At 41.2% G+C, this 24,915-nt stretch overlaps 1 protein-coding gene across 2 annotated transcripts; it reads left to right on the top strand.

Annotated features, from left to right (window-relative positions):
- Nucleotides 1-1,183: 1,183 nt before the first annotated feature.
- LOC310644586 (protein argonaute-4) lies at nt 1,184-24,808 on the top strand. Of its 2 annotated transcripts, XR_014493315.1 has the most exons (19): nt 1,184-1,634; nt 6,531-6,696; nt 6,943-7,063; nt 7,856-8,037; nt 9,804-9,940; nt 10,038-10,172; nt 11,050-11,137; nt 12,377-12,524; nt 12,603-12,722; nt 13,079-13,207; nt 13,424-13,557; nt 14,451-14,635; nt 14,855-15,014; nt 15,800-16,115; nt 17,411-17,545; nt 18,398-18,499; nt 19,031-19,230; nt 20,203-22,555; nt 22,594-22,733. XR_014493315.1 is itself a non-coding variant. In XM_083369743.1 (18 exons), the coding sequence occupies exons 1-18, from the start codon at nt 1,616-1,618 to the stop codon at nt 20,309-20,311; spliced, it is 2,586 nt and encodes an 861-aa protein (XP_083225869.1). In that variant the 5' UTR covers nt 1,184-1,615; the 3' UTR covers nt 20,312-24,808. The 2 variants fall into 2 exon arrangements, 1 of the variants encoding a protein (XP_083225869.1); XM_083369743.1 differs by having other exon boundaries at nt 20,203-24,808.
- Nucleotides 24,809-24,915: the final 107 nt, after the last annotated feature.

Below are 24,915 nucleotides of genomic sequence, written 5' to 3'. Positions count from 1 at the left end.
TGGCGCTCAGCCTTTCTTATGGTCCAGCTTTCACTGCCATACATTGCAACTGGGAAGACCATAGCCTTGACTATACGCACTTTTGTTGACAGGGTGATGTCTCTGCTTTTTAGTGTGCTGTCTAGATTTGCCATGGCTTTCCTCCCCAGGAGCAAGTGTCTTTTAATTTCTTGGCTGGAGTCCCCGTCTGCAGTGATCTTGGAGCCCAGGAAAATAAAATCTGTCACTACCTCCATTTCTTCCCCATCTATTTGCCAGGAATTGAGAGGGCCGGATGCCATGATCTTGGTTTTCTTAATGTTGTTTCAACCGAACTTTTGCACTCTCCTTCTTCACCCGCAACAAGAGGCTCTTTAGTTCCTCTTCACTTTCTGCCATCAGAGTGGGTTTACACTATAATGGAGTTAAAATGGTCAAACATGGGAGGCAAAGGATCAAGACCAGGGGTCTTCAGACCTGGCCCTTTTATGACTTGTGGACTTCAACTCCCAGAATTCCTCAGCCAGGCATGCTGGCTGAGGAATTCTGGGACTTGAAGTCCACAAGTCATAAAAGGGCCAAGTTTGAAGACCCTTGATCAAGACGCACAAGGGAAGGAGGTGGGGAGTTGAAGCCCTCCCCCAACAGCTGGGGAATTCTGGAAGTTGAAGTCCACCCACCTCGTCTAGGGAATTCTGGGAACCCAAATCCACCCATTTTAAAATTGCCAAACACTGGCGTTAAGTCCATCCATAAACCTTTCAGTTTAGCCTGCCGGAATGGGCGAGCGCTTCGCGGGGTCGCCGGTTTTTCTGCTCGGGAGAGGCCATCGCTTCTGTGGGTGGGTGGGTGGGAGGGAGGGTGGGAGAAGGCGGCAGCGCGAAGGCGTCCATGAGGAAGCGCGCGCACCCCGGCACACCCCCCCCGCCCCCGAGACGAAGCGGCCGGCGCGCGCGCGCCCGTGGACCGCTCGCCGGCCTCTCCTTTTCCTCGTCACGCGGGGCCGAAGACGAGGGGTGAGAGGAGGAGGAGGAGGAGGAAGGGGCGGGGCTGACGCGCGCCCGAGTTGACAGGCTTACCAGCTTTGCCTGCGTCCGGGCGCGCGCGCGCGCGCGCTGGGTGCGGGAGAGGTGGGGGGGGAGGGTGGCGAGGTGAAGCAGGCGCAGGCGCGCGCAGGCGCAGCTGCAAGGGGGGGTCCCGAGCTCGAGGCAGCCGTGGCCGGGGGTCCTCCGCGCTCAGGCGGACGCACGCGCGTTGGGAGTTTGGCTCCCGCTCGGCCGCCTCTTCCTCGCTCGCTCTCGGGGCGGAGGCGCGCGCGTGCAGGCGAGCGTGTGAGGCGGACGGAGGAGGAGGAGGAAGAGGAGGAAGAAGAGGAGCCGCCGCAGCAATCGCCGCCGACGGTCCTGTCGGAATCGAGCGAAGGAGGCCGGGCGGGCGGGCTGGTTCCGCCGCGGCCGCGAGTTGTGTGTGACGCGGGACGCTCCTCTCCGTCCCCGCTTCCCTCACTGCCGACCCTCCCCCCGAAGCCAATATTCCCGAAATCAAGAGATACGCGGCGGCGGCGGCGGCGGCTGGAGCCGCGGGGCCCGTGGCGGCGGCGGCGGCCGGAGGGGACCGCGGCGAGGCCGCCGCCGCCATGGAGGCTCTGGGGCCAGGTGAGAGGCCTGCAGGTGTGTGTGGGGGGCGGGGCAGGCTCCTCGGGCGGGAGCTCCCGAGTTGGGCCCTTTTCTTCGCCTTTTCTTTGCGGGTGAGGCTCGAGGGGCCTCGGGTATCCTTCCCGTCGAGCCCCGGAGGAGAGAAAGGCGCTGTTTCCCTTCCCTCTCCTTCCAGGGAAAGGAGAAGGAAAACCCGCCAGCAGGTGCTGTGGGCTCGGGGCTCTCCGGGCACGTTGCCTCTGCTCTCCCCGAGGCCATGTGGCCCTCCTTCACAAAGGAGTTCCCCTCGGTTTGCTGCCTTCCGGGCGGCTGAATACCGGCCAGTGTTTGTAAACACACAGCACGTGACGCCTTTAGGAGCTGCTGAAAATCTGGCTTGCCTTCTGGGAAGGTTGGAGCAGCACTTGCCCTTTCAAAACTTCAAAACCACGACAACTATCATTTGTGGTCCAGGCCGAAGAGAGAGCCCGTAATTTAGTGTAATCCAGAGTGGGCGATGTGGTGATTCCAAGGACTGCTCAGTGCCGTGTGGATATAGTGGACAAAGGAAACGTTTTGTTCACCTATTTTGTTACTTCGTGGCTTGAGTGAAACCTGGTTTTTTTTTTAAAAAAAAACACGGTTGCCGGGTTTGCACAAGATGCTAAACTGGAAGTCGTGAAGTTTTATGGACCTGCTTGCTAAGCCCAAGACAGACAAACCACTTAATAGCCTAGGCCAGGGGTAGGCAACCTCGGCTCTTTTATGACTCGTGGACTTCAACTCCCAGAATTCCTGAGCCAGCCATGCTGGCCCAGGAATTCTGGGAGTTGAAGTCCAGGAGTCATAAAAGAGCCGAGGTTGCCTACCCCTGGCCTAGGATGATGTGTGAACTGGGTTTCTGCTTGGATTATTTAGAGGAGGGTGGGTGCTATGACCTAACTTTTGTAGAACAGGCTGCCTTGTGCTTTAGTGATTTTCTAATCTGCTTTTTGTTACCTTGAGGAATTTTTAATGGAACACCAAGAAAAAAGGAACATGTTTTGAGAATATAGAGGCTTACTTTATTTTGTTCAGTTACTTATGCTTTAACTTTCCCCCCTATTTTCCAAGAGATAATATTTCAAGTAGTATTGAAGGGGATATAATATCTTTGGTTATGCCTGTATTGCAATACTTGTTAAAAGAACTAAAAAGTAAAAATGACCAAAATTCTGATTCGTGGTTAGAATAAGAAGTTGCAGAAATGTAAGGTAAGAGTGCAGTAGTTTTTAAATATAACACTTGTTGTGACTCTAAGGTTAGGTACAATAAGTGCAAATATATGTGTGTATATAAATTACATTGGTGGTGATACTTGTGTACAACATGCTAATTATTAAATATAACAAATCACACTGGCTTGTGGCCACTTAGTTTGGCATAGCCATTGTTATTTTTTAGCATGTCATAAGCAGATTCTGGGTTCAGTGATTCTAATGTCTAGGGCTATCATCTCATTCTGAGATGATTTTGCTTGAATAAATGCTCAGGTTCTGACCTTAATATCTGTAATTTTGTAAAGGCTCATTGAGAGTAAGTTATACATTTTTGTTTCTTGCTCCTGGTCAGAGCAGGAATTAGAGCTTCTGTGGTAACTGGAGAATATTTGGAGATAAGCTTATTATTATAGCTGATCCTTTTTCTTCTTTTCATTCGCACCCCATCTTCCTTGAAACTCTTGAAGCTCCCACACAATTATTCTGCTAACTAATGTGTTTGAGATCTAAATCTTAAGCAAAGACCAGAGGGTGTGGCTCTGGCAGTGAAAGGTAGGGAGTGGTGGTCTATGTGGGTTTCTTATTTGGGAGTGCCAAGATTCTTTGAGGAAGTAAGACAGCAGCTGCAAAAGCCCTTCTGGTCTTGTGCCAGACTTTGTAGCCTAGCTAGGGTTCTGCAGTTCTTTCACCTATTCCTTTTAAATGCCAGGTAGATTTCTGGTTATTGTTCTCGGTTCTATCTTTCTAGAAATGGGATAGATGAAGTGAAAACTTTATTTGATATGTTTGGAATAATACCCAGCCACTTGGGAGCTGTTTCCCATTACTACATCACTGATGACAGTGGTATTTTGACCAGTCCCAAAAAACCTAAGCAGAATCAAACCTGGTTGGTATTTGGGTGAGGGGATTGCAAAGAAAATTGGGAGTTGTAGAGTGGGAAATTCTTTAAAAAAAACAAAAACCTATCAAGAAGACAGTGACAAACTGCTTTCTTATTATTAAATCGTGAAGCATCCATGTAGACCCTAGCTTGATTTGAAGATGACTTTACTTACAGGAATAAATAGCAATACACTTACTTGCCTTTACCCTTTTCCAAGAAATAGTTTTCCTTAAGTATTATATTTATATTTTGAATTGAAATTATCCCTAGGGCTAATAGTCTCCCTAGCTCACAGGTCTGCAACCCGCGGCTCCAGAGCCGCATGCAGCTCTTTCAGCCAACTCCTGCGGCTCCCAGTCCTCTGCCATGTGCAGTCCAATAAAAAAAAAGTGGGACTAAAAAAGTTCAACCAATCAATTCAAATATGCAGAGTAGGTGCATAGTTCACCTTGGCTCCACTCTTCAGTCAAACCCTGTTCTGTGCATGCGCGCATGTACGCACATGTGCACACATTTTTTGCGGCTCCCAGTTTTTTCTTTTGTGAGGGAACCAGTTCCGAGTGGCTCTTTCACTGTTTCAGGTTGCTGATCCCTGCCCTAGCTAGTGGTGGGAATAGTTTTGATTGTGATATTTCTGGAAAATTTCAATTTTTATGTCAAAGCTTCTCAATAGACATGGCAATTACTTTTGCAGTGAATGGCAAGAGTATATGCTGCCAGCATGGTCTCCCAAAGCATCAAGGTCATGCACTGCCCAGCTAAAGCAAGCAGGCTTTTATATCAGGTAGCAGTAATAGAGACAGGTGATCACTTCAGTGACAGTGGCAAAGGCATCGTTTTGTACTGTGTGGGAAGGAGTAATGGTAAATGGCTCCTGTATTTTACCAAGAAAACATAGAATACTTTAAAACAATTTAGTTGTAAATACTATTTTAGTAGTTTTGGACACAAATATTGCAGCACATCATCTGCAGCCCCCATATGGGTTTTATTGCAAATGTATTTAATACGTTTGAGTTTGAAGAGGTTTCTAATAAGGTTTGTTTGACATTCAGAACTCACTGAGCAGCAAGAAAAATTACTACATATGATAGACATATTTTTTTATAAGGAAACAAAGGGAACAATCACTTGTTCAGCAACTGTTTAAACTTAAGGTAGTGCTGACTTGAACAAAATGGTACTTATGACAGATTCCTCAAAGTTCTGGCCATCAGCGCATCCCCATGATCATGTGATCACAAGCCAGGCATTCAGTGACCAGCTCACAATCATGATGTTGCAGTGTCTTGCAATCACATCATCACAATTTTCAACTGTCACTGCCAGCTTCCAACAAGCAAACTCAGTAGGGACATCAGCGGGAAATCACAGTGATCCTATGATGTTGCAGTATTCACTTAATGACAGCAACTGGAAATGCTGTCGTTAATCTGAATCCACGATGTCATGCTTTATGTGATAGAAATTTCAGTCCTAATTGCCATCATTAACTAAGAACTACCTATATTTGACAAAATTTGTTCCAGGAATGGCACCTCTATTGTGACAATCGTTACAGGATATGGATGTCAAAATATTAAGATACGTATTAAGAATAGAAAGAGTTGATAAGTGTACCTGTATGAAAATATTATGATTTGACAAAACCTGTAGCAGTGTGAGTGGGTACTAGAGCATCTGGTTTAGATGTGGTATTTCTACAAGAACGATTTTGTGTGACGTGCATTTAAAGCGAGGAATAAAACTTGGCAAAATTAGCAATTACTGATTACTAATCTTGGAAAAAATATAAATTAGGAGTAGTTAAAGCAGCGGTCTCCAACCTTTCTGGTTTTGCAGATTAGCATGGGGGGGGGTTATGCATTATTTTGGTTTTATATATTATTGTGAATTGCCCAGAGTTCTGGTTTTAATATGGGTGGATGTGCAAGTCTTATAAGTAAATTTTGCAATTGTAAGTCTTTTCAACAAATGGAACCTTTGCAGAGATCGTAACAGACAATAGATCTCAATTTAATTTTTAAGAAGACATTGGACCACCATTTGTCTGAAATAGTATAGGGTTTCCTGCCTAAGCCAAGGGTTGGATTAGAAGACCTCCAAGGTCCCTTCCAGATTCTATTCTATAGAGAATGTTAAAAAATAAAAAAGGGAATGTTAGAAAAATCAAAGCTGGACAAAGCTGTTGTGGCTTAAAGAGAGAACCATTAAGCTCTTAGATTTATGCAGATATTGAAGGTACAGTTTATTAAAGAAGGGCTTGAGGAAACACCAAAAATCTTATGCTATTTCAGCTGAGATACAGAAGGAAAAAGAAACAGCAAGATAGCATTGCAGAAAAAAAACAACAGCAGTAGAGTTTCAAAAAAAAGCTACTAATGATATCAAATGGTAATGTTCGGCAACCAGTGTCGTATGGGGATATTTTTATCTTGGGGAATAAAAGATGGGAGACACTAGGAATAAATAATCTCTATTTGTGAATAGAATATAATGAGTCAACAAAAAGCTAGCTGTGGGTATATCAATGGCTGTCTTGTAACCTGTAAGCTATCTGTTAACTTCATCTGTATATTAGATTTGTCTGTCTTAATATTTTCTATGTTGTAACCAACCTAATAGGATGTATTGAAGCTTCTTCCTGGGTATGTAAATGCAAACTACTTCGAAATGGGATATGACCTAAATCTGATTTAGAATTGTTCAAATGTTTGGAACATTGCAATTTTAGTATAGGCTCACGTATCAAACATGCTTCTATTTTTCCAGGGCCACCAGCCACTCTTTTCCAGCCGCCGCGTCGGCCTGGCCTGGGAACAGTTGGAAAACCAATTCGCCTCTTAGCCAATCATTTCCAAGTACAGATTCCTAAAATTGATGTTTATCATTATGATGTGGATATCAAACCAGAAAAACGTCCCCGGAGAGTGAATAGGTAAGATGACTTTTATAGTTTCAAGTCTAATTTTAATGGTTCTCTGACTGCTGACAGTTGGTAGAGTTCTAAATAAAATAATACATTGGGCATACGTGGATCATTCCTCAGCAACAGAACTGATGACAATCTCATAAGGTAGAGACCATTTGTATTTGAACTAATTCATATTTTGAAAATCAAATCAAGAACCTTAAGCTCTTATACCGTTAAATTGTTTTCATTTCAATTTACGCCACTTTCCAGGGAGGTAGTAGATACTATGGTGAGACACTTCAAGATGCAAATATTTGGGGATCGACAGCCTGGCTATGATGGCAAAAGAAATATGTATACTGCGCATCCTCTGCCTATTGGAAGGGACAGGGTAAGTCATTCCAGTAATAGCCTTCAGAGTTTAACTTAGTGATTCAATGCCATCTTTCCTAAGAATGTCCTGTTTCATTCAAATAATGAAGTTATCAAAATAGAAGTTTTAGATCTGAAAAAGTCATCGCTAAGCTGCAATTCCCAGCTTTTGCAGAAAGTATATCCAATGCTAAGAGAAACTGAGAATTGTACATTTGCGACACCTGCAGGGTCAGTGATATCCTGACTGTTTTAAAGCAATGCCATGTAAAGAATAGCAATGTTCGGAAATGCCCAGCTAGGCAGAAAAGAGGACTTAAGTAGGGAATTAGCCTTGAATCATTGGTCAGCTGCAAGAGATCCATGTCTCCCCCAACTCCATAGCACTTTGTCTATCTGCTATCTATAATAAAATAGCTAGTTTGAAATATGCATGTGTGGATCTGGTTGCTTGCACCTGACAAACCGTGATAAACTGGATCCTTCGTGTTGCATTGAACCTATTAAATAGCATTCAGTATTTTTTGCTTTTTCATGCCCGAATTGCAGTGTCCTACATTAAATGAAGCATATGGATTTGTTTTAAAGTGCATGAGAACTATCTTTGAACTATAGCTTATTTTTATTCTAGGGAGGAATGATCTGGGACTTTGATGGGTATCTGCTGTAGCCAAGTAATAATGAGATTAAACTGAATTCAGTCAAGGATCAGTGGAAAACAAATTGAGCTCATGAAGAGTTTCAATTTCAACAGATGATCTGTACAGTTAAGAGAGATTTGCACAGTTAATCCTCACTGTTGTGTCTTCAGGTGGATATGGAGGTCACGCTCCCTGGCGAAGGGAAGGACCAGACCTTTAAAGTGTCAGTTCAGTGGGTGTCTGTAGTCAGCCTTCAGTTGCTTCTGGAAGCTTTGGCAGGACATCTGAACGAAGTCCCAGAAGACTCTGTGCAGGCACTAGATGTTATCACACGGCATCTTCCCTCTATGAGGTGAGTATCATTCATTCATTTTTCTTGGGCTATAGTTTTCTTAGGAGATGTTGGTTGAATCTTTTGTGCATTTTGTGGCCCATTGCGACTCTTGTGGTGTTCCTCCCCTTCAGAACTGAAGTGTAATCGCAAGCAATAGACAGTTTTTCTAAGGGATATATTTATTTTCTGCTCTCATTAAATGTTTTTGTTTTTCTCATCTATTTTTCACTTGGAATATAGGAAAGGTATGGAACAGCAGTCACTTTTTAAAATAACATTTGAATAAAGAGTCAAATCAACTTTCTAAATACAGTTTAAATGAATTGTAACTGTCTTTTCAATCACAGTTTAGGGTATTCTAACTCTTGCAGCAAGCAAGACAATTTATACTTTACAAACTAACTTTTTTGTTTGATGCCTTCAAGTCAGTGTTGACTCCTGGTGACTCTGTGGACTAGTCCCTTCAGTTTTCTTGGCAAGATTTTGGAAATGATTTGCCTTTGCTTTCTTCCTAGCACTGAGAATGATTGGCCCAAGGCTACTGATGCTTGCCTTCCATGGCAATTAATATATATTCCAAAATTTGTTGAAGGATTTCCTTAGTCTCCTTAGTGACTTTTGCTTAGATTATTTTACACACACCATAAATCCTTCTCTATCTCTGAAGTTTTAAACTAAAAGGTAGCACTTTATGTTACCATTTTCTGAATGATAGTTCTAATATCCATTCAATACACATGTGCTTTAACTTAAACTGATGAAGATGATGAAGACTATCATCTTGCCAAAAGTGCTGTGATGGAATATCTTGGTCCAGAACAAATTGTTCTAAAAATGATCCAACCCTGAAATTGACTGTTCCATGATAGAAGTATTTGCTGGAACATTTTGTGCCTCCATAGTACTGAAATAACACTCTTTACAGGTAAAACTAGAGTTTGAATAGAGTAGAGGCAGGAAAATGCAGTTAATCCTGACCACCTTGTTTGCTAGTGATAGTTACTTTATCAATAGGCATTCACTACGACCTTAGTTTTTGAATTTATATAACCAAAACATCTACACAGAAAACTTAGTAAAAGTGGAATAACGTGCAGAGGTTTTAAGTAACAAAACGAGTGGAGAAAAATGAAATCTTATGATACGTAGGCAGAAACTATTAGCCCTGAATAATCTTAATGGGTGCACTATACCAACTGTGTGTTGGCAGGGGAGAAAAACAAGGCTAAGTGAAATGGAGTGTCTTGAAAGAAGCCAACTGTTGGGCATACACCAGGGATGTTAAACTCAATTTCATTGAGGGCCGCATCAGCATTGCGGTTGCCCTCAGGGGGCCGGGTGGGTGTGGCCTGGGTGGGCGTGGCCTACTGGGTGGGCGTGGCTAGAGTGCGTATGGCCTACTGGGTGGGCGTGGCCAGCTCTACATCATTGGCATCAAGGGTGCCTATGGGGGCCTGGGCAGGAGTGGGACAGATCTGAGGGTCTCTGGCAGAAGGAGGGTCTCTGGGCCAGGGCCAAGGCAGTGGGGGCCGTTCCCTCACTCTTTCAAGGGTGGCTTCGCGGGCTGCATGAAACCACTTTGCAGGCCAGATCTGGCCCCCGGGCCTTGTGTTTGACATGTCTGGCATACACTATCTCATAGTATTTTGTTACAGTTCCCACTTGTCTGATTTTTTTTAATATTTGAAATATTTTGTACGGAATACCTCAAATACTCCTAATTTGTAACTTCTTGTAAATTTGTAAATTCAGAGAAATCTGAATAGATTCTCCCATTCCACCAGGTACACTCCCGTGGGGCGTTCCTTCTTCTCTCCCCCTGAAGGATACTATCACCCGCTGGGAGGAGGTCGGGAGGTCTGGTTTGGCTTCCATCAGTCTGTCAGACCCGCCATGTGGAACATGATGCTCAATATAGATGGTATGGATGAAATCTGTTTGCTTAAATTATCCTAAATCTCTCCTACAACTCTCTTCTCAGTATTCCGTCTCCTCTTTTTTTATTATTATTATTTTAGTATCAGCAACTGCTTTCTACCGTGCTCAGCCTATTATCGAATTCATGTGCGAGGTCCTGGATATTCAAAACATCAATGAACAAACAAAACCCCTTACGGATTCCCAGCGTGTTAAATTTACCAAAGAAATCAGAGGTAATACTTGTAAGATCGTAAGTTATCGTGTATGTCAAATTTTGGTGAACAAAAATTTTTTTGATTTCTGAAAATTTTGCAGTATGCTTCCACCCTTAGAAAATTATAAGTTGGGCTGGTTTGGATGGTGTTCAGAGCGAACATTTTTAGCAACTGCTAGAGTCTCTTCATCTCCCAATATCACACATTTAAAAATAAAAGAAAGACAAGCTTGTGGTTGTACAGATGGATGTTTTGTCATTGTGTGGATATATCTCTGACATCCCCCGTTTGTCTTTTAGAAAAACAATATTTTGTTTTTCTTTGCTGCAGAAAATATGAGGGATGGCAATTATAGCTCAAAGCCAGCTCTGTACCTTTTAATTTGTTGGTTTCTAGCCTTGCCAATGTGTTCAATATTAACAAAATAATTAACAGTATTCAACAAAATAAAAAAAATATTCAATATTCAAGAAAAAAGTAAAAATTCAGAATATTTAACGGGCAAGTTGTTCAAACCTCACTACAATGTCAAAATCCGAATTAACTACTTCCCCCAAATTTCTGACTACAGTATTATGACACATTTCTGTAGTATTTTCACTGGACAAATTCTTTTTTTTTAATTTTATGTTATGAGATTCTTTTTTTCCCCATGAGCTTGAGGATGAATAGATTTTGGAAGGAACTGTTTAATTTGGGTTGATTTTTATTCTATCCACTCTGAGAATTTTAATTTGAACAATCCAGATATAGTGGATTTGCAACATCTAAATAGAAAATAAATGTAGTCCTGGAGAGCCCAGTAGTTTGATTTTATCTTTGATCCTTCTCAATGTATCATATTGGCGTTTGCTTATTTGTGTATGTGTGTCTTTGTGTTTCACTGGATTTATAGGTTTAAAAGTGGAAGTTACTCATTGTGGTCAGATGAAAAGAAAATACAGAGTTTGCAATGTTACTAGACGACCTGCAAGCCATCAAACGTATGTATGCCCAAGGCTTTTTTTTAAACAATCTTGAAAAGTCTTTCTGTTTCTACTATGAAAAAGCATTTTATAAACTGAAGGTCTCACACAACTAAATATTTCATAAGCTACATATTTCGGAATTCTACAAAAATAACAAACTCTCTCACCATTCAGCATACGGCCAAAAGAGGGACTTGTGCCTTGGCAGTATGTCCGTGAAGATTCTCAGTCATCCAGGTAGAGTTGTCTAGAAGTTGAGTCCTGGCAACCGGGTTTCTTTTCTTACTGGCTTGAAACATTTCACTGCTTATCCAAGCAGACAGACTGAAAAAAAGTACTTGGATAAGCAGCGAAACATTTCAGACCAAAAAGAAGTCCAGTTGCCAGGACTCAACTTCCAGATGTTTCTGTTTGTGTTGCTTTGCGATGGAAATTCAGTCCCAATTACCATGGTTAAGTGACGCCTCCCTGTATTTCCATAATTAATTTTTTTTAATTTTAATTCCATTTATATCCCGCCCTTCTCCGAAGACTCAGGGCGGCTTACAATCTTAGCAGTAGCCTTCATTCTATGTATATGCCTGCTTATTAGGGCTTTCACACACACCCCGCCAAGCGGCATTATTACAAAGTCAGCTTATTGCCCCCAACAATCTGGGTCTTCATTTTACCTACCTCGGAAGGATGGAAGGCTGAGTCAACCTTGACCCTGGTGGGATGCGAACCTGCACTAATTGCAGGCAGCTGGTGTTACTTAAGGAGGCATTAGCCCACTGCTCCACCAAGGCTCTTATGTACAGTGATGAAGAAAATTTGATATCTGGCAGCCATGCATGCTTCTTCAGATGAGAGAACCTACACATAAGCCTCCTGATATCACCACACAGGCATTTAGCAATGATATGGGACTACGTAGTCCTTCATCTTACATGCGTATTTCTACTATAGCCTCTTTTAATTTTAACTTTTAGTTGGACCAACATTATGCATTTTTTTCTCATGCTGTTCCTGTGAATTGAAATTCTAAATCTGAATTTTAAAATTAGGATACTAAGATCCCTTCAATGGGGCCTGATAACATATATTTGGAGTTCTCCCTTCCCAATCATACCACCGATGCATCTCTGATTATTTTCAGTCTTTATTAATTTCAGAATAGTTGAGAATCCAAAATAGTTGTCCATCTTCTTATATCATAGGCAAACCTCTTTCTTGTGAAATGAATATATATTTAATTTATATTTCTGCTTACAGGTTCCCTCTGCAGTTGGAAAATGGGCAAGCTATGGAGTGTACAGTAGCTCAGTATTTTAAGCAGAAGTACAGTCTGCAGCTGAAATATCCCCATCTTCCATGCCTCCAAGTAGGGCAAGAGCAGAAACATACATATCTACCCCTTGAGGTAAACACCTAGGTGGTTCTATTCCTCAGTTCAGTTCTGCTGCACAGGCTTGTTCACCCTGTATCTTTTTCATTCTAGGTATGTAATATAGTTGCAGGACAGCGTTGTATTAAGAAGCTAACAGACAATCAGACATCAACTATGATCAAAGCAACAGCACGATCTGCACCTGACAGGCAGGAGGAAATTAGCAGACTTGTGAGTAACTGCTTTAATATCATAAAAATAAGATGGAGTAAAATGGTGGCTGGAAGATGCTTATCACTATAAGATCTTTTCTTGCATGAACTTTGCAAACCTGTTTCCTGTGACCCAAGATTTATGAGGTTATGACACACCCAGAATGTGGTATAGCCAGGGCATAGAAGATGGGATAATAAACCCCACCCCTCCATCCTTTTGGAACAGTTCACAGAATTCAGAGATAACTACAATGAAAAATAGCAGCAACTAAGGAACAAACAGTGGACTTCCGATCGAGCTACACTTACTCAAATGAAATATTCACAGGAGCTGTTGTGTCTATATTTAAGAAATGTTCTCTGAATCTCCAGGTCAAGAGTAACAGTATGGTTGGTGGACCTGATCCATATCTGAAGGAGTTTGGTATTGTTGTCCATAATGAAATGACAGAACTGACAGGCAGAGTATTACCTGCACCCATGCTGCAGTATGGAGGTAGGGTAAGTACTTCATAATGTTCACCCAATCTAGATTACACAACAGACCTCATGTAAGGGCTAATGCGTACTTTTAATCCTGTAGACTCACTATTGGCAGCTGATTAAAATTTGAGGCTGAAAATGTAATGGACCATGGAAACAGAGTAGAAAGGGTTTGCCTGTGCATTAGTTTATACGCTTGTCAAAGAACAGCAGTTTGTGTTTGATTTTCCTTAGAACAAGACTGTTGCTACACCAAATCAGGGTGTCTGGGATATGAGAGGAAAACAGTTCTATGCTGGTATTGAAATTAAAGTGTGGGCTGTTGCCTGCTTTGCACCTCAGAAACAATGTCGGGAAGATTTGTTGAAGTAAGTACGGTAGTTTCTTTTTTTTAGAAGAAGATTATGTTTATTTGATTAAAGTGATGTTTGGAAAGCTTTGAGTGGTGCACCTTTAAAAGAGGTTAAATATTGGTATCAACAAGATGATGATACACAAAGCATCTACTTTTCTTCACTTTCTGCTTTCCCCAATCTGATATCTTCAAGACCTGGAATCTTTTTAATTTATTTATTTTTTATTTGATTATGTACATCCTGCCTTCATTATTTTTACAAATGACTCAAGGTGGTGAACACATCCAACACACTTTTCTCCTCTTTTCCCGACAACAACAACAACCCTGTGAGGTGAGTTGGACTCCAAGAAGATCCAATATCATCTTTGTTATAAGTATAATTCTCAGCCAACATAATTGAAGCCTAATACAATGGAAAGTAATTAACAACATTTTAATTTGGGATTATCAATAGAACTTGCTTACTGTAATCAGAAATTTCAGAATGAGAACCTAAAAAGTGCACACATACCTGGGAAATCACAGATTGCCTTATCCAGTATTAATACTTACAGCCCAGAGTAATTGGTTATCCTCATTTTCTGATATCCAGAGTTATATTAACAGTATTCAAGGAAGTTTAGTCTAACCCTGTTTATTTCAAACCTAGCAACTTTAAAATATATGGACTTCAGTTCCCAGAATTTCACAGTCATGCTGGCTGAGAAATTCTGGGAGTTGAAGTCCGCTCGACTTAAAGTTGCCAAGATTCAAAAATACTGAGCTAGCTTAATGATTGAGAGATCTGTTTTCTAAGAATCAATCCAATTCTTTTATAAAAATCATTTCAGGCAGATAAAAGGGATCACCTTCACAAAGTTAGGCATGTGCCAGTACTATCTATGGCTTATTCTGTGTTTCTAGGAGTTTTACTGATCAGCTGCGCAAGATCTCTAAGGACGCGGGGATGCCAATCCAGGGCCAGCCGTGCTTCTGTAAATATGCACAAGGGGCAGACAGTGTGGAGCCCATGTTCAAACATTTGAAATTGACTTATGTGGGGCTGCAGCTAATTGTAGTGATTCTTCCAGGAAAGACACCTGTCTACGGTAAGAAAGAGACCATTTGACAAATACATAATATAATTATTGTAATGAAAGAATGCACAATTACATTCTGGTGCTTTTGTTTTGTAATAATAACTCTTTAAAATAAAGGATATTTGCCTAAGTCATCAGCTCAAGATGCTGGAATGGGATGGGAGTAGGGATCGGATGGAGCATTTAAAAAGTCTTCCGGGTTCTAAAAAGCCAACTTCTTCTTTGCAGCTGAAGTTAAACGAGTTGGGGATACTCTCCTGGGCATGGCCACCCAGTGTGTTCAGGTGAAGAATGTGGTGAAAACGTCTCCCCAGACTCTGTCCAATCTTTGCCTGAAGATCAATGCAAAACTTGGTGGAATAAACAATGTCCTTGTACCACATCAAAGGTCAGCTTCACCCTTGGGTATCCTTCATAAAAAGCACATGGCTGAGTTTTATTGAGAAGCAGAATGATGAAAACACTCAAAATGAAAATACATTGAGAATTTTGTCATTTACCTAATTGAAATTGCCCTAAAGTTTTCTTTAGTTATAGAAATATAACTATAGAAATATAGTTATAGAAACATATGATGCATTTAGAACTTATCTCTAAATAATTTTTTTTAGTTCACATGTTTACTTCTACTATAATGCCTTGTACTAGATAAGAGTTGTCCATATACAATGGTCTCCACATTAGAAAGTAGGGGTATATGAGAGTCCAGTGTAGGATTTCCATTTGTCCCTATAGTCCTTGAGATTTTATCTTTCTTTTCGTAATTATTGTTTTATACTAATACATTCTTCAGATTGCTTGTTGACTGGGCTGACCTGAATTTTTTTATTCAAGGCAGGGACAAATGGTCATTGAATTCTCCTTTTCACTCCAAGGCAAAGTAGGGATTAATTGAGTATTAACGTTAATTGTTTGATGCAACAGGGAGCCACACAGTGACATCGGGGTATATTTATTGTTTGCCTTCTATATGTTAACTATGAAAGAGGTAGAATATTGAATTGTGTGATATAAAAATAAGCACTAAACTTCTCGGCACTAAGGTACAACTGAAAAACATGTAGGAAAAAAAATAAAATGGATAATTAGAACAGCATAGAACAATTTTTTAAAATGATTTGTTGTTCTTTTTGCTGGTTCCTAATTAAAATGCCTTTCTTTTCAATTTCCCAGGCCCTCGGTATTCCAGCAACCCGTTATTTTTCTGGGAGCAGATGTCACTCACCCGCCTGCTGGAGATGGGAAAAAACCTTCCATTGCTGCTGTAGTCGGAAGCATGGATGGCCACCCCAGCCGCTACTGCGCTACTGTGCGAGTGCAAACATCCCGCCAAGAGACGTCCCAAGAACTGCTGTACAGTCAGGAAGTGATTCAGGACCTGACCAATATGGTGCGAGAACTGCTGATCCAGTTTTACAAGTCCACTCGCTTCAAGCCCACACGGATCATTTACTATAGAGGAGGAGTATCCGAAGGGCAAATGAAACAGGTATTGGTCTTACTCTAGTAATTCATACTCTGAACTGGGCTCCCTTAGGAAGTCCATCCCCTTTTTTTAAAAAAAATCCCATTTATATCCCGCCCTTCTCCGAAGACTCAGGGCGGCTTACAAGCTTAGCAGTAACCTTCATTCTATGTATATACCTGCTTATTAGGGCTTTCGCCCCCACCCCAAGCGGCATTTTTACAAAGTCAGCTTATTGCCCCCAACAATCTGGGTCCTCATTTTACCTACCTGGGAAGGATGGAAGGCTGAGTCAACCTTGAGCCTGGTGGGACTCGAACCTGCACTAATTGCAGGCAGCTGGTGTTACTTAAGGAGGCATTAGCCCACTGCTCCACCAAGGCTCACTCCTTTGCCAGCCAGCCTGAAAAGAGGTTTATGCCAAGAATGCACTCAACAGAAACATTTAATCGTCCAGTTCGAAACTCTTCTTGAGATACCTGCGTGTATCACTTATTAGCTCCATTGCTGAAGTACAGCTGCACAGAAAACTGACAAGGGTTGCAAACACTTAAGATTATCCTAATAACAATAACATGTCTAAAACCATTGAATTTTAGATGATCTGATAAACTCTTGCTGTATTAATCCTTAAAGAGTGGCTTTGGTGTGGATCCTAGTACTGCCAGTGATTGACTGCATTTGGGGTACTCCTATTTACGGCCCTTTTCAGACTCCTGTGGAAACGTGGCTGTGCTATATGATGTTTTGGCTGAAAGACAGCATTTGCTTCCAGTTTCTGGCAAAAAAAAGCTCCCTGGTGAACAATGGGTTTGCTTAATGACTGTGGTGTTTGCTTAATAATCATGGTGTTCACCGAACAACTGCCACAAAAAAGGTAAAATTGGGCACAGTCACATGATGACTGGCTTAACGACCATCACAATTTATGGCCATAATTGTGGGCTCAGTTACAGTAAGTCAAGGACTACCTGTATGCTGGAAAAGCAGATAGGTTGTCTCTTTATCCAAACCAGCTGAATGTTATATGTCAGTGATGCATCCCAATCCTAAATTAAATTAATATCTAATCATTAGCATATAGCACTACGTACACAAGCAGTTTTCTAAATGTACCTGTCTATTTCCTTCCTGACAAGTTTGCAAAGTCATATTTTACTCTGAAAGTTGTCATGAACTTACTTGATATGTTCAGCAACCAGAACCTGGCTTGGATTCATACCTATTCTTACTTAATAGTACAGCGGCTTCAGTGGGACTTCGTGAATTGCCTTGTGCAGCCCAGATCAGCAGCTGATTTCAACTTTTAACACTTCTAGGTAGCTTGGCCTGAGCTTATTGCAATCCGGAAGGCCTGTATCAGTTTAGAAGAAGACTACAGACCAGGAATCACCTACATTGTCGTGCAGAAAAGGCATCACACAAGACTCTTTTGTGCAGACAAAACTGAACGGGTAGGTGACTACAGAGGGAAAGCCATCCTATTAAATTCTGCAGCTTTCAGGAGATGCCAAATGGATTTTCTTAGAAAAGTGCCTGGTGGGGTAAGGGTGGTGCAAATGAATTTTTATATGGCTAGATACTGATGGGGCGTTTTGGTGGTGGTAGGGAATAAGTTTACACATTTTGCATCAACAAAGAAGTATAATAATTTAGCATTGATTCTAAACGGTCAAATGTAATACAGCTACAAGAAGCTAAAGTCTAGCTGAAAACTTGGAGGAGGCATATTTGTAGGCATCCCTCAGCACTCTAATGATTCCTAAGAGAATGAAATGTGCGGGATCCAGGTAAGTCAGGTCCATTTCATTTCATCCTGCTTATTATTGGGAGAAGTTTCAGTTCAAAGTATTTCAAGTTTGACACTCCACTTCAAGTTGCAAGAGCTGTTCCAACCGTAAGCTAATATTTCAAATTTAAATTTAAAAATATTTTGTGCATTTCCTTTTGTCGAGCCATGCATGCTTCTCCTTGCTGCCCATTTCTTTCCCTAAATTCCAAATGGCTACTACAGGGCGATTGCACTTGGATAATGTGAAAATTTGCTCACTTGGATGTTGCTTTAAGTTTATCTGAACCTAGCTGACTTCAGGCAAAGCTGAAGAGTTTCATTTTTAGAGGAAACTGTTCAGTTGCTCATTGGAGTCTTGATCCTTAATCTTTAGTAGCAGGGTAGTGGTAAGGTTCAAGTGTGCTACACAGATTTATTTATTTACTCAGTCAAATAAAATATAATGATGAATTCTGCTTGTTTTGTTGACATGGATGCTGTTTATGAAGCATTATGGCTGTGTTGTCTACAATAGGTGGGGAAAAGTGGAAATGTTCCGGCAGGTACTACCGTGGATAGCACCATCACCCACCCATCTGAATTTGACTTTTACCTCTGTAGCCATGCAGGAATCCAGGTAATCATCATATAGACGGCAGTTGCTCTGTAGCATTTCGCGGTTCGTGCACGGGTGAAACCGGCTTTGTGTCAGTGAAAGGTTAACCTTGATATTAAAATGTGCATAGAACAACAATGGCCTTAAGCAGATGTAGTTTGGCCCTGAAAAGTCAATGAGCGTTTTATTCTGCATTAATGAACAGCCTTCACCCCCTAGGTCAGGGGTAGGCAACCTTGGCTCTTTTATGACTCATGGACTTCAACTCCCAGAATTCCTGAGGCAGCTGACTCAGGAATTCTGGGAGTTGAAGTCCATGAGTCATAAAAGAGCCGAGGTTGCCTACCCCTGCCCTAGGTTGAAGAAGCTGCTCTTTTGTTCCTCTTGCACAGAAACTCTGTAACTTGGGGGGGGGGTGAAAGAAAGGAGACCTTCCTGGAGAAGAAAAAGAAGAGCCTTCTTCGTTCCGAGGCTACTGCCTACCTCACGCACGGTATGTCTTGTCTTGAAAGAATTTCAGGGGTGGATTGACTAGCCTTTATCTGATTTCAGGGAACCAGCCGTCCTTCTCACTATCAAGTCTTGTGGGATGACAACTGTTTCACCGCAGATGAATTGCAGCTACTGACATACCAGCTGTGTCACACTTACGTTCGATGTACGCGGTCTGTCTCCATCCCTGCGCCTGCATATTATGCTAGGCTAGTGGCATTCAGAGCAAGATACCACCTTGTAGACAAAGACCATGACAGGTGAGCAAACCTTGGAGAAGAACCTTCAGGGTTTAGAGTGCATCCTGGGTAAGTGGTAAATCATATCCAGGCCTGCCCTTCCTTTCTGGAGTTGGTCTAAAGGCAAAGCTCCTTCCCCTGGTAACAGTTTGAATTTCAGAGGGAAGTTAAATATTTTTGGTGGCATTAGTGCAGTATTTTATTGAACAACTTGCAACATTCCTGCCTTCTAATTGTGGATTCCATTTAATGTGGCAGTACGTTGGCTAGAATAATTAAGACTATCTGTCTATCAACATAATCAACTACCAAAAAAAATAAAAGACCTTGAAGTTGCAATAGCAAAGCTTGTTAGTTTTGCTAAGCCATTATGCTAAACTACTTCAAACTTCTACTCTCCCGATGTTTCGGATATTTCAGAAGAAACTATAGTTTAGAGATTAGATCCCTGCGTCACACATAAGAGGTAGGGTTTATTTTTAACCTCGTTTATACAGGTAGTCCTTGACTTGGTTGGGACCATAATGGAGTCTGCCCATCACGATCGCAAGTCGTGACAGTTGTAAAATGGTCAGTCCCATCTCCAATTTTACAACCGTTTTTGGGGCAGTCACTAAAGGGCTTTTTTTTCCAAAAAGGAAGGCAAATGTTTGTTTTCAGCAAAACTAGTAAAATATGACCATGGGATGCTACAGCCGGCCATATATATGGCCTAGTTGCCCAGTACCCAAAATTCATGTGACTGGGGGCAACCATCGGAACTTCGAATCTGGGTCATAAGTAGCCCCAAGATACTTCTGTTTTAACTTCAAACAGTCATCAGTCAGGGGTTACCAGTATATTGTAACATGAATAGAAACTACCTCTGCCCAGTACTTAGAAGTGGCTTTTCACACGGAAACAGTGGCAACCTGCAAAGGGTGGAGAGTGGTTGAGGAGCATTGTCTTTCTGGGTTGGGATTATGTGTTAAATCCTTCTAACTTCTTTTTCAGTGCTGAAGGCAGCCACGTGTCAGGACAAAGCAATGGCCGTGACCCTCAAGCACTAGCCAAGGCAGTGCAAATCCACCACGACACTCAGCACACTATGTATTTTGCCTGATAGGACTCTGCAGCCACGTGGCAGGAGTGGCCTAGTTGGTCAGGCCACCAACCATCCATAGTCAAGGCTCGTTTTTAATGCAGGCTGCCCTCCACCAGCAGTTTGGGACAGTTGCACTGAATTGATTCCTGCAGCTAACATCTTGTGCAGGCACAATTGAGCCATTTTTATTTTATTCCTTTCTGCAAACAGAAATTTCATAAATGGTCGTTGCATTGAACTGAATTTTTACCTCAAAACGCAAAAGGCTGATCCTCTTAAAAAACTTTTTTAAAGGACTTGGCACGAAAGGTTTTTATTGAAATATTTTGCTAATCAGTTAAATCAATTTACGTTACCTCTTCATCCCATGTTAAGCTTGTCAAGAAGATTAATTCCTTCTGGGCTTTGATATACTGCTTAGTGAGTCTCCAGATACGGCAAAACAGGATGCCACTGTTTTTTCTGTCTGGAGCCATATAGACTTGATCAATGAATTTTTGGTGTAAGACACCCTTCAACAAACATTAATTTTCAGAGGTATGGCTGTTCTGTTTTTTAATTTTTCGCTTTGTCAAATTTTGCTAGTTCCCTTTTTGTAAATCTCTGCAGTCCTGGGCTGCAAAGCAATTGCACTATAACTGCGAATTCAGCTTGGTGGTACTTCTGTGAATGCGTAATGTTAGCAGAGAAAAACCCTCTTTGGCAGCTCTAATACAGTTGTTATTATTATTATTATTATGGTTACAACTGCCATCTTTTGATTCAAAATGCTGAACTGCTTCCCCTTCTAAAAATAGGTAACCAGGTTCTGAACAATTAGTTGTAGTATTTTTCAAACATCACAAAAAGTGCCCATTTTATGCTGCTATGTTTGACAAATTGAAGTCATTTTTAATACTCTTTTTCATAGAAGGTTTTAACTTTGGCAATAATTTTTTTTAAATAACCTGGCAGTAGCTTTTCTAGTCAGAATCCATTCTTGGGTAGATTGACTTATCTTTGCTGAAGAAAAAATTAATTACTAAAAATGGATCAGAAGAGGCTCCCTTCATGCTTTTTACAAATGATTATTTTTAACTGTTTTATAGTCACCATTGGTCTGTCTACCCCTTTTTATAAGCTTGGAAAGTGGGTGTTGTGTATCAGAAAAAGGCTTTGCCAATTTGTACAGTTGTGTATTGTGTGACAGTAGCAATCAAAGACTTTTACCAGCAATTTAAATCCTGTTTCCTTTGATGATTTAGGTTTCTTGCATGTACAGCGACACTCAGTAGCATGTGTGAAGTGTGAAGTGTAATGTTGATCTTGAACGTTTTTTATTAGGATTCTTATTTTGCTCGATTCTCTTCCACTGAAATGTGTTAATACCAAAATTAGGATGGGAGGGGGTTGTGCAGACAATAATAGTGTTGTGTTGAGACTAGCTTGTGAGTGTTAGCACACAATGCTTTAAATTACTAGTTTTTGACTGAGTTGATATGGCCACCTCTGTGAAAGACTGGGATTTGGCCAATAACTGCACTCTGGTCTTTTAATTGAAGGGTGGTGTCACATAGTCATGTGACCTTGTGAGTTTTCAAATCCGGACTTACAAGTTGACAATATGATACACCATTTAGATCGGGGGTGTCAAACTGCCGGCCCGTGGGCCAAGATGCATCATAGCGAAACCGTGCCCACCCCATTGCCGGCAATGGCGAAAAAGCCACAATACGTCGCGGCACGTGACGTTGCGAGTTTGACACCCCTGATTTAGATTGTCCTTCAGTCAGTTGAAATAGAGCTTCTAGTAACTTGGAAAATACACATTTCCAAGAACATTATTCAGTTGTGTCAGAGTACACTGAAGTTAGTCTTCAAAAAAAAAAGTTTTATATGCTTCTTCCAGAGCTGTCTGTGTGTGTGTGTGAGAATGAGTGAGTGACTGCGGGAAAGGGCATATGCAGTGTTTGTCCCCATTCAGAAAAAGAAGTGAAGCAACTTAGTTCTGACATCCAGAACTGAGATATTAGATTGCTTAAGTATAGGTAAGGGTTTGTTTGTTTTTTCCTTGAGAATACCTCACTTGGATAATCAATATCAGGACACACAGGGAGGGAGAGTGGCCACTTGCTTTAGTTCGTCGTCTGCTTTTCTTTTCACGTTCAGGGAGGAAATGCAAGAATTTAACTCCTGCTGACCCAAACAAACGGAGATCTGAGGCACCTTGACAAGAGTGTAAGCACCTGTTTTTTAGAGTGTAGCATTTTTTTATTGCACTAGGTAAGGACATGGTGAGAGAGAGAGAGAGAGAGAGAGAGAGAGAGAGAGAGAGAGAGAGAGAGAGAGAGAGAGAGAGAGAGAGAGAGAGAGAGAGAGAGAAGTGGATATCTACACCACCTGGATACACCAGTAGCTGCCCTGGCATCTAGTACAGGTGGAGAAAAGGGATATATGTACCCACCTGTCTACAGGTGAGATCTCCTTTCAAATGCCCGCCAGGCAACATGAAAAAAAAAAGGCTTTCCAAAAAGTTTGTATACCATCAGCAACAAAAAGCTGCTTTTGCTCCCACGTCCAGAACAAAATTGGGAAGTAGGGCTAGAGGAGGAGTTAAACCTCTTATCCTATCATATGCCACAAAAGCAGATTTTGGGAACGAGGCGGGATTCCCCCCTCACCACCCAAATAATAACAAAAAAGAGCGATTGGATGAAAACAGGCATTTTAAAAGGCTCAGTTAATCTTAGTTGAGCCCAAACTGTGAAAACAGGAAGCTAAGTGAGTCTGGGAGGAGTTTTCTGATTGGCTTATTAGGAAATAAGGCTGTATAAGCTATATGAAATAGTTGTGTTTTTTGAAAATTTCTATCATAGGAAAAAAAAAGAGGTTTTGATCATATTGTTCTTGTGTATTACAGCCCACAACCCACAGTGGTCTTTTGAAGTCATCTGTATTTCAGAGTCATACCTAAGCAGGATTCTTTTTTTACTGAATTATTATCAATGAATTTTATCATCCCAAAAATGTTGTTGAGAAAACTTTCTTGCCAACTTTTGCACTTTCTTGGAATTTTTCATGATTTCCCCCCCCCCTCTTCCTTCTTGTCTCTGTTGGAAAATTTTCCTGTGCAAAAAAAAAAAAAAGTTCAGTCATCTCTTATTTGCTGAACAGTCCAGTGATGTCATTTTGGTATGTTTCAGATCTGAAAAATTCTGTCAAAGCAGATGAAAGATCTTCAAACTAATAAAGGGAAGGTCTTGTCGATCTTTGGGAGACCTTTTTGACTCATTGGGACTGCTGCTTCCCCCCAGGATGAACTGAATGGTTATGCATGTGTCAATCAATGGGAAGATGTGCATTTTCTAGCTATAGTTAAGGTTTTAGGGTTTAGTTTGGTTGGGGTTTTTAATATTTCCTTTCAGCCAGTCTTCTCCAACTGTGTCGTCTTTGGTTGTTTTGGGCTACAACTTCTAGAATTTCAACTTGGTTGAAGACTCTTGGTTTATATTAAGCCTGCTGGCTCCCTTTTTTTTTTGGCTGTTATGTCATGGCAGATTTTCAAATGTAGCAAATTTGAACTGTGGGCTGGAGGGGAATGGGCTAAATTGGGCTGTACTTCTTGGTGTTTATAATCAAATGTGGTTCCTTCTGTAAGTCTTCTGCCTTTTTATTTTGTTTTTTTGAGCACTCTTATTCCAAAGAGGCTCTAAAAAAGGTTTTGCTCTGTAACAGAGTCTTGCTTACTTCTGTGACTTGGGGGCATTTTAAGAAGGGCATCCAAGGAGACTTCAACATCAGATGCAGAAGATGTTCCGTGTTTCTAGGATCCCGGGAAGCCTTTTTTTTTTTCCTCCCTACAGCCCTAATATCAAGAATCTGTGTGTGACGAGGTTAGGGTATGGCTCTCCTTACGACAGGCCACCTAACCTCCAATCAGTTCTTCCCACTCCCGCCAAGAAAACGACTTTTGTTGATAATGCTGTGGGTCCTTTCCCCTTTCTTGCTCGATAGCAAGGCAGTTCCTCTGTTTTCATTTTTGTAAAACAGAGTCCTGAGGGCATTGCATCAATACTGCTTCAACTGCAAGGTTTTTTTTCCCTTGTGCAAATTGAGGAAAGATCGTACGTGAATATCACTTAAGGGTTTCTTGATACCTTGCTATTGACACTTTCGTGATATTTCTATGTCTAGAGCCTGGACTTTGTACGTAAAACTTGTTGGCCTATTGTTCATTTTCGACTTCCGATGTATTTTTCTTTTTTTTCCGTTTGTTTGTTTCTATATTGTTAGACTTGTAATGTTATAAATTGTATTTTATTAAATTGGACTGGATGTATGTCTATAGCAATACGAGGTACTTTTTCTTTAAAAGAAACTCTGGGACGGGTAGGTTAACAGTACTTCCCTCCCCCATTGCGATATGCTGGCTGTGTATAATTGCAATGTGTTTTTTTTTCATTTTTTAGCCTGCAGGGATTTTGTGTTCATGTGTCCAAAAAAATAAAGGCATTTGTTGCCAAATGTTTTTTCTTCGGTGTGCAATAAAAAAAAGCTTGTCTTTTATTTTTATTCTAAAACCAGTGTGCTACTGATAAGATTCATGATAGAAACAAGTGGCATGAAATGGAATTTTAAATAAT

This window comes from Vipera ursinii, assembly GCF_947247035.1.
Source record: "Vipera ursinii genome assembly, chromosome: 9".
In the NCBI taxonomy this organism is placed as follows: domain Eukaryota; kingdom Metazoa; phylum Chordata; class Lepidosauria; order Squamata; family Viperidae; genus Vipera; species Vipera ursinii.
The sequence above is the reverse complement of the archived record's forward strand: the minus strand, read 5'-3'. Positions and strand labels throughout refer to the sequence as shown.

Coding starts and splice junctions, on each gene's coding strand:
- LOC310644586 (XM_083369743.1), top strand. Junction 6,697..6,942: donor CGTCCCCGGAGAGTGAATAG/GTAAGATGACTT, acceptor GCCACTTTCCAG/GGAGGTAGTAGATACTATGG. Junction 12,525..12,602: donor ATACATATCTACCCCTTGAG/GTAAACACCTAG, acceptor TTTTCATTCTAG/GTATGTAATATAGTTGCAGG.